This window comes from Aquarana catesbeiana, linkage group LG09 (assembly GCF_042186555.1).
Source record: "Aquarana catesbeiana isolate 2022-GZ linkage group LG09, ASM4218655v1, whole genome shotgun sequence".
NCBI lineage: Eukaryota > Metazoa > Chordata > Amphibia > Anura > Ranidae > Aquarana > Aquarana catesbeiana.
In genome coordinates, this window is record NC_133332.1 from 102,429,224 (window position 1) to 102,439,606 (window position 10,383).

General features: G+C 38.4%; 1 protein-coding gene across 1 annotated transcript; it reads left to right on the forward strand.

Moving 5' to 3' along the window:
* Positions 1–4,113: 4,113 nt before the first annotated feature.
* On the forward strand, positions 4,114–6,699 carry LOC141108975 (olfactory receptor 6F1-like). The gene is made up of 2 exons (XM_073600931.1): positions 4,114–4,374; positions 5,722–6,699. Exons 1-2 carry the CDS (start codon positions 4,114–4,116, stop codon positions 6,697–6,699), a joined length of 1,239 nt encoding a protein of 412 aa, XP_073457032.1.
* Positions 6,700–10,383: the final 3,684 nt, after the last annotated feature.

Genomic DNA, 10,383 nt, shown 5'->3' on the forward strand with positions numbered 1-10,383 from the left:
ATTAAATGTTCATTGAGATAAACAAACCACTTAGTATTGTGTTCACAGAATGCTATGTTTTGCTATGCTAATATTAAATTTCCCATACATTGGTGAAAAATTATTCCTGGTGATTAGGGATGAGCTGAACACCCCCCTGTTCTGTTCGCACCAGAACATGCGAACAGGCAAAAGATTTGTTCAAACACGCAAACACCGCTAAAGTCTATGGGACACGAACATGAATAATCAAAAGTGCTAATTTTAAAGGCTTATATGCAAGTTATTGTAATAAAAAGTGTTTGGGGACCCGGGTCCTGCCCCAGGGGACATGGATCAATGCAAAAAAAAGTTTTCAAAACGGACGTTTTTTCGGGAGCAGTGATTTTAATAATGCTTAAAGTGAAACAATAAAAGTATAATATTCCTTTAAATTTCGTACATGGGGGGTGTCTATGGTATGCCTGTAAAGGGGCGCATGTTTCCCATGTTTAGAACAGTCTGACAGCAAAATGACATTTCAAAGGAAAAAAAGTCATGTAAAACTACTCGCGGCTATTAATGAATTGCCGGTCCGACAATACACGTAAAAGTTCATTGATAAAAACGGCATGGGAATTCCCCACAGGGAAACCCTGGCCAAAATGTTTTAAAAAAATGGCGTGGGGTCCCCTTCAAAATCTATACCAGACCCTTATAGGAGCATGCAACCTGGCAGGCTGCAGGAAAAGAGGGGGGGACGAGAGAGCGCCCCCCTCCTGAACCGTACCAGGCCACATGCCCTCAACATTGGGAGGGTGCTTTGGGGTAGCCCCCAAAACACCTTGTCCCCATGTTGATGGGGACAAGGGCCTCATCCCCGCAACCCTTGCCCGGTGGTTGTGGGGGTCTGGGGGCGGGGCTTATCGGAATCTGGAAGCATCTTTAACAAGAGGACCCCCAGATCCCGGCCCTCCCCCCTGTGTACAAAAGTACCCCTACCATTTCACAAAAAAAGTGTCAAAAATGTTAAAAATTACAAGAGACAGTTTTTGACAATTCCTTTATTTAAATGCTTCTTCTTTCTTCTGTCTTCTTTCTTCTATCTTCTTTCTTCTATCTTCCTTCGGTTTCTTCCTCCATCTTCTTCTTCTTCTTGTTCTTCTGGTTCTTCCTCCAGTGTTCTCGTCCAGCATTTTCATCCACGTCCGGCGTCTTCTTCCCTTCGTCTTCTGGGCCACTCTGCATCCAGCATGATGGGAGGCTCCCGCTATGTGACGCTTCTCCTCTTCTGACGGTTCTTAAATAACGAAGGGCGGGCCACCCTCTGACTCCCGGGGACTTCCCTGTGGCATTCCCCGTGACGTCAGAGGGGGCGGACAGGGAAGTCACCGTGCGTCAGAGGGGGGCGGGGTCACCTGGTGACCCCGCCCTCCGTTATTTAAGAACTGTTTTTATCAATGAACTTTTATATGTATTGTTGGACCGGCAATTTATTAATAGCCGCGAGTAGTTTTAAATTACTTTTTTTCCTTTGAAATGTCATTTTGCTGTCAGACTGTTCTAAACACAGGAAACATGTGCCCCTTTACAGGCATACTATAGACACCCCCCAGGTACGAAATTTAAAGGGATATTACACTTTTATTGTTTCACTTTAGGCATTATTAAAATCACTGCTCTTGAAAAAACTGCCGTTTTTAAAACTTTTTTTTGCATTGATCCATGTCCCCTGGGGCAGGACCCAGGTCCCCAAACACTTTTTATAACAATAACTTGCATATAAGCCTTTAAAATTAGCACTTTTGATTTCTCCCATAGACTTTTAAAGGGTGTTCCGCGGCTTTCGAATTTGCCGCGAACATTCCAAATTGTTCGCTGTTTAGCGAACTGGCGAACAGCCGATGTTTGAGTCGAACATGAGTTCGACTCGAACTCGAAACTCATCCCTACTGGTGATATGGGCCTGATATATCAAGCTTACTTTGCCAGCACATACCATGAAAATGATGCTCACTTGCTCAGGCAACACTGTGCAAGCATAAATGAAACGAGTCACACTGGTGTTGTAATTTAAAAGGGTGATTGATTGAAAATAATATGTAAATAACAGTTCAATTAAAATATATTCCAAAAGGAATTTATTGCAAATAAGTATATGATCTAGATTTTAGAATTTTATACAAAAAAGTTTTTAAAATGTAACTTTATAATTGTGAATAAAAAAACCCCAATAATCTATCAGTATTTTTGATAAATATTCTGTGTAAATGAACAAAATAATAATCGAACAAAATGTTCTAATTACAGTTTGCAAACAAAATAAATAATTAATTAATCATAAAATACTTGGTACTTCTTTCAACTGATGTACATTCAATATCTTTGCATGCCTGGAAATAATACAAAGATAAGTGTACTTTTAAACAATTAAATCTTAACTGTCTCCACTCCATGTCTATTTTAGCTAAACCCTCTTTTTTTAACCTTACACAAGCAACTCGGTCTAAAAGCTGTGGCCTACAGGGCCATATAGTTCTGAATATATATACCTTTTCTTCACTGGTCTTAATAAAAGAGCTGTCTACTTGAAAGCATACAGGTTGCCAACATTTATACTATGATCTGCGGAGAAAAGGTTGTGCATGTGCAGCACCACGTGGCCCTGCTTGTTTAAAATAGATCCGGAGAGCCATCCAAACTAGCCTAGGCCACAGTTCTTGGACCAGGTCACAAATCTGAAGAATAGCTAGAATGGGAAAGGTGTGTGTGTGTGTGGGGGGGGGGGGTGACAGTTGGTATTTATTTGTATAAAAGTATAATTATCATTTAAGGGGAATGTCTGCCAATGATAACTAGCAATATAGATAGGATAGACCTCAGCTGTGAATAACCATATATTAATTTGCAGTATTTTGCCTTTAAAAAGAATTATATCCATCTGTCATTGAGCAATTCTGGGTGTATATTCACAGATGTGCATACAGAGTAAGGCTTCGTGAATATCAACTAGGGATGAGCAAAATGGTTTCAGCCAAATTGATTTTGCTGTGAATTTGGGATTTTGCCACTAGTAAAATAATGTTGAGCTGCAAACTGTTTTTTTGTTGTTACGATGCTTATTCAAAATTTAGATAGTGTACTTTGTTTTTGTGTCTTGTTTCTTTATTCTGCGTGTTCATTTTTTTGTTCACTGTTGCTTTAAAATTCTTATTTCACTTTACCTCAGAAACCATTTAAAGACCTTTGCACTTAAACCCCCCCCCCCCCCCAATTTTGCCTTCTCCATTGAGTCCAATATATTGAACCAAAATGGAAAAAAATTGAAATCTTACAATTCGTTGAAAATTTAAGGATAGAAAACTCTCAATTTTACTTTTGGATTTTTTAATACTACAATTAAAGAGAAAATTTATGTTGCAATAAAAATTAAATGTGTATGTAAATACATTAAATGTATAGCTCCCTTATTCTGTAGGTATATTTTAAGTGGCATTTTAACATTTTTCATTTGTGAATATATATGATCACAAATACTTCATATATGGGGCATCCATTAACAAAAAGTATTGTAAATGTAATTAGTTTATTTAGGGAACCAGAACAAATACATTACTTTTCCATTTTCCATTACAACTTTTTTTAGTTTGTATAATTTATTGATTGAGCAAAGTTATCCAACACCAGCTGGCACTGTGTGGGAAAGTAATTGCTTACTGAACCTAATTGAAGACAGAATTACATTCACATTCACACTACATCCACGCTACATTCACACTGCTGTACAACAATGGCCAGCAATGGCTGCCAACGAGAATCACTGGATTCCCCCTGTCAGATCCAGCCCACAGAGCTACTGCCATCTGATCTTTCCCCCTCTCCTCTCACACTGTACCGATTGGTACACAGAGGGGAGAGAGGAACCGGCGTCATGATATGACGTCGGTTTGTTTACAAGTGATCACTCCATCACTTGACAGAGCGATCATGTGGTAAACGGACGCTATCAGCGGCTGTTTACCGTGATCCGGGATCCGGCAGTCATGGATGTTTTCAGGTGCACGCCCCAGGGGGTGCGTGAGAGCGGGATTCTAGGAGGACGTCACTGTACGCCCTCCCTGATTTATGCAACCGCCCTGTAGCCGTCATTCGGCTATGGGCCGGTTGGCAAGTGGTAAAGTCCCCACCAAAGATCAACTGGCCCTCTGTGAATTCCAGAAGCTTTTCCAGGGTATGGTGAATAAAGACATCTTGATATTCATTGGGGTCATACAGAGTTTCCATAGTCACCTGCACGTCCCCTATAAGGCCTTTAAGGAACACATAGCATCTGGTGGGATCTTTAAAAGAGTCTTGACACTTAAAGGGAATTTTACTGGACAGCAATATGGAAACCCCTGTGGACTTAGCTGTTGGGTTAGTGGAGTTATACGTCAGTGGATAAAATCGTTTTTTGAGAATTGGGAGTTTGTCATTCTTACATTGGGTCCCCTGGATAAAAGCTACATCATGGGAATGTTTCAAGTCATTCAATAGCATGCGTCTTTTCTCTGGTATGTTAAGGCCTTTTGGATTCAATGACACAACTCTAATGTTGTTCACTGTCATGTCGGAGGGGGGGCTTAAATAAAGAGGAAGTAGGGGAACAGAAAGGAGAAGAATCAGATGTGCAGAAAGTAAAGGAACTATCAAGTTCAGGGCAAGATACCCTGATAAAACTAAATCTTGCAAGTAATATCTTGTAATAGCATACGTCCCCAAAAATTCCCCGGAGTGTACACTAGCCTACGTGGGGGAAAGGTTAGCCAAGGCCCAATAAGAGAGGTCCCAACCCTCCCATCCAACCCAGCAGGGTCAAAATGCAATGGAAAATAACAATGACAAAAAAGAAACACAAACAACAAATGGAAATATGAAGTGTCCCAAATGGTCTGCGTCTCGGCTGCTCGGGGTCACACACCCACCAGTGAGAACCACCAAGGTCCCCGAGAAATACTTTTGCGTTGTGAATAAATGCTGATTTTGTTTCCTTTACTATCCTACTTACCTCTTAAGTGAACCATATTGTTTTTTTCTTATGCTTATTCTTTCTAACGCCCCTGACATATAATCAAGTTGCCTCCAGGATGGTAGACTTTAACAGTGCCCACTGATTACTTGCTCCTGTCATTTTACTCCAACTTTTCAATTCATTTTTTAGAAATTTGCTCATTTCAATAAAATACCCTCTCACACAACTAGGGTTCCCTTTGACTAGGGTTTTAGCACTCGATCTAAGTCAAAGCGGAGCAGTTAAGTGATAAATACTATAGTGCCAGCAACAAACGGCACAATTTATCTAAAAGCAATGTAGATCCAGTACATAAGTGGAGAGCAAATAGATGATCACAATACTGTTTTGTTCATCTCATATCATCTGAGTAAGTTAATAGTGGCCCTGGTGGTTCAGCCATGGAAGGCCAAAGCAGATGTAGTCTGCAGACATACCTAGCTCTACTCAGCAAATGGAACAATTGCATATCCATTCGATCTTTATTTTTTCTACAATGAAATACAAAGAATCAAGTTAGTTCATAAAGAATTTTCTCAATATGTTGGAAAATCTCTGTGCATGACAATTTTGACTTTTGCAGTAAGGGGAGGTCATGATGACTCCAAAGTCTATATCAAATTAGCTAGGGTAGAATGCACTCACATCCTTGGTGCTACTTTACAGTAATAAACTATGTCATGTTCTCTCCTCCTTCTTTGCCTTATCTGTAGGTCAACACATTGACAATAAAACATAAGAACAAGACAGTTATACCAGAATTTCTGCTCATTGGATTCTCTATCCAGAAAAAAACACAGTTTTGTCTTTTCATAATAATTTGCATTGCATATGGTGTTACAATGACAGCTAATGTCTTTATTATTATTATGGTAAAAACTGAAAGACGTCTTAATAAGCCTATGTGCTTTTTCATCAGTGTACTTTCATTCATTGAGATTTGGTACCCTTCAGTCTCTATCCCCAGACTCTTGTGGTCTCTTAAAACTACAAAGGAAGCAATATCCCCAGTTGGGTGCATAATACAATTTTATTTTCATTTTTCTCTTGGAGCAACTGAAATATTTCTCCTGACTGTGATGGCTTATGACCGTTATGTGGCCGTCTGTAACCCTCTTCGCCATATGGCAATCATTAATCCTAAAGTTTGCACCATACTCATGTCTGGGGTTTGTGGCTTTGTTTCAATGATTACTCCATGTGTACAGATTGCAAACTTGTCATTTTGTAGGGAGAACCAAATTGATCATTACTACTGTGACTTGGCGCCAATACTCAAATGGTCTTGTTCTGAGACTTCAAGCACTGAAAAATTGTTTTTTTGCTTTAGCTTGTTCATAATATTAGGCTGTTTTTTCTTAATTGTTATCTCCTATATTTGCATAATCAGGACAACTCTGATGTTTCCAACAGCTATAGGGAGGCGCAAAACATTCTCTACTTTTGCTTTGCACCTTATTGTTGTATTGCTTTTTTACAGGCCTATCATCTTTATGTTCACCAGACCCAGCACTGGTGGCCTCATGCACCTGAATAAAATTGTTTCTATCATCCCGTTAGTAGTAACTCCTCTTTTAAATCCAATCATCTATACTCTGTGTAACCAGGAGGTACATATTGCCATGAAGAAAACAATTCAAAGATTTGTTTTCCCCTTTAGAGTGCAATATCAATTAGAAAACTGTCTATAAGACCTACAAAAATGTAATTGTATTTACAGAATAACCATTCAATGTTCATTGAGATAAACAAACCACTTAGTATTGTGTTCACAGAATGCTATGTTGTACTATGCTAATACTAAACTTCCCATACATTGATTGGTGAAAAATTATTCCTGGTGATATGGGCCTGATTTATCAAACGTACTCTGCCAGCACATACCATGAAAATGATGCTCACTTGCTCAGGCAACACTGTGCAAGCATAAATGAAACGAGTCACAGTGGTGATGTAATTTAAAAGGGTGATTGATTGAAAATAATATGTAAATAACAATTCAAGTAAAATAATTTCCAAAAGGAATTTATTGAAAATAAGTATATGATCTAGATTTTAGAATTTTATACAAAAGCGTTTTTAAAATGTAACTTTATAATTGTGAATAAAAAAACCCCAATAATCTATCAGTATTTTGATAAATATTTATTATAGCGTAAATGAACAAAATAATAATAGAATAACATGTTATAATTACAGTTTGCAAACAAAATAAATAATGAATTAAACATAAAATACTTGGTACTTACCTCAACTGATCTATTCACAGATGTGCATACAGAGTAAGGCATCATGAATATGAACTAGGGATGAGCAGAATGGTTTCAACTAAATTGATTTTTCTGTGAATTTGGATTTTGCCACTAGTTAAATATTGTTGAGCTGCAAACTGTTTTTTTGGTGTCTTGATGCTTATTCAAAATTTGGATAGTGTACTTTATTTTTGTGTCTTGTTTCTTTATTCTGTGTGTTTTTCATTTTTTGTTCACTGTTGCTTTAAAATGTGTATTTCACTTTACCTCAGAAACCATTTAAAGACCTTTGCACCTAAAGCCCCGCCCAAACTATCCAATTTTGCCTTCTCCATTGACTCCAATATATTGCACCAAAATGAAAAAAAAAATTTAAATCTTACAATTCTTTGAAAATTTAAGGATAGAAAACTTTCAATTCTACTTTTGGATTTTTTTATACTACAATTAAAGAGAAAATATACAGTCAGGTCCATAAATATTGGGACATCAAAACAATTCTAATCTTTTTGGCTCTATACACCACCATAATGGATTTGAAATGAAACAAACAATATGTGCTTTAACTGCTGACTTTCAGCTTTAATTTGAGGGTATTTACATCCAAATCAGATGAACGGTGTAGGAATTGCAACAGTTTGTATATGTGCCTCCCACTTTTTAAGGGACCAAAAGTAATGGGACAGATTAACAATCATCCATCAAACTTTCACTTTTTAATACTTGGTTGCAAATCCTTTGCAGTCAATTACAGCCTGAAGTCTGGAACGCATAGACATCATCAGACACGGGGTTTCATCCCTGGTGATGCTCTGCCAGGCCTCTACTGCAACTGTCTTCAGTTCCTGCTTGTTCTTGGGGCATTTTCTCTTTAGTTTTGTCTTCAGCAAGTGAAATGCATGCTCAGTTGGATTCAGGTCAGGTGATTGACTTGGCCATTGCATAACATTCCACTTCTTTCTCTTAAAAAAGTCTTTGGTTGCTTTCACAGTATGCTTCGGGTCATTGTCCATCTGCACTGTAAAGCGTCGTCCAATGAGTTCTGAAGCATTTTGCTGAATATGAGCAGATAATATTGCCCGAAACACTTCAGAATTCATCCTGCTGCTTTTGTCAGCAGTCACATCATCAATAGATGCAAGAGAACCAGTTCCATTGGCAGTCATACATGCCCACGCCATGACACTACCACCACCATGCTTCACTGATGAGGTGGTATGCTTTGGATCATGAGCAGTTCCTTTCCTTCTCCATACTCTTCTCTTCCCATCACTCTGGTACAAGTTGATCTTGGTCTCATCTGTGCATAGGATGTTGTTCCAGAACTGTGAAGGCTTTTTTAGATGTTGTTTGGCAAACTCTAATCTGGTCTTCCTGTTTTTGAGGCTCACCAATGGTTTACATCTTGTGGTGAACCCTCTGTATTCACTCTGGTGAAGTCTTCTCTTGATTGTTGACTTTGACACACATACACCTACCTCCTGAAGAGTGTTCTTGATCTGGCCAACTGTTGTGAATGGTGTTTTCTTCACCAGGGAAAGAAGTCTTCGGTCATCCATCACAGTTGTTTTCCATGGTTTTCCGGGTCTTTTGGTGTTGCTGAGCTCACCGGTGCATTCTTTCTTTTTAAGGGTGTTCCAAACATTTGATTTGGCCACACCTAATATTTTTGCTATCTCTCTGATGGGTTTGTTTTGTTTTTTCAGCCTAATGATGGCTTGCTTCACTGATAGTGACAGCTCTTTGGATCTCATATTGAGAGTTGACAGCAACAGATTCCAAATGCAAATAGCACACTTGAAATTAACTCTGGACCTTTTATCTGCTCCTGGTAAATGGGATAATGAGGGAATAACACACACCTGGCCATGGAACAGCTGAGCAGCCCACTGTCCCATTACTTTTGGTCCCTTAAAAATTAGGAGGCACATATACAAACTGTTGTAATTCCTACACCGTTCACCTGATTTGTATGTACTTACCCTCAAATTAAAGCTGAAAGTCTGCAGTTAAAGTACATCTTGTTTGTTTCATTTCAAATCCATTGTGGTGGTGTATAGAGCCAAAAAGATTAGAATTGTGTCAATGTTCCAATATTTATGGACCTGACTGTATGTTGCAATAAAAATTACATGTATATGTAAACACATTAAATGTATAGCACCCTTATTCTGTAGGTATATTTTAAGTGGCATTTTAACATTTCTCATTTATGAATATATATAATCACTAATACTTCATATATGGGGCATCCATTAACAAAAAGTATTGTAAATGCAATTGGTTTAATTAGGGAACCAGAACAAATAAATTATTTTTCCTTTTTTCTTTACAACTTTTTTAATTTGCATAATTTACTGATTAAGCAAAGTTATCCAACACCAGCTGTCACTGAGTGAAAAAGTAATTGCTTCCTGAACCTAATTGAAGACAGAATTACATTCACACTACATGCATGCTACGTTCACACTGCTGTACAACAATGGCAAGCAATGGCTGGCAACAAGAACCACTGGATTCCCCCTGTCATTATTAAACGCTGCAAATTAATAAACCATTTGTGAGAAAATGATGGAATTTTAAAGGTATTGGCTTCTTCTCCCAGAATGATTACACCAACATCAGTTCACTTCATTAAAAGCATATATTTATTACAAAGTTCATTAAAAAGTTTAGGGTATCAAACCCCTTAAAAGCATCAATTCAGCATACCACACTACTAGATGCCAACCCCCAGAAAATGTGGCAACCCACTTCCAGAGCATGGATTATATTGTACATAAGGTCTAAATATATAGCATTAAATTATAGGTAATACACAATATCTGGCTTCTAAAAGAAAGGTCTTTGATCAGTGTGTAAGGATGGGGGGAGTAAAAACATGTGCGGAGAGGTCTGGCAGCATGTCCATACCAGCTATTCTGAGTTGTATACCTCCATGGGTTCTTTGGACTACATCAGGCAATGAACTGGGTCACAAACCCTTGCACATGGAGTAACACTTTGTCTGAAGGCATGCTCACCAATGCCCAGGACTATACAGGGCCACAGTCATGAGACACAGTCAAACATTAAGGGGACCCCCTGACTCAGACATGAGCCACATGTATGTAGTATCAATAG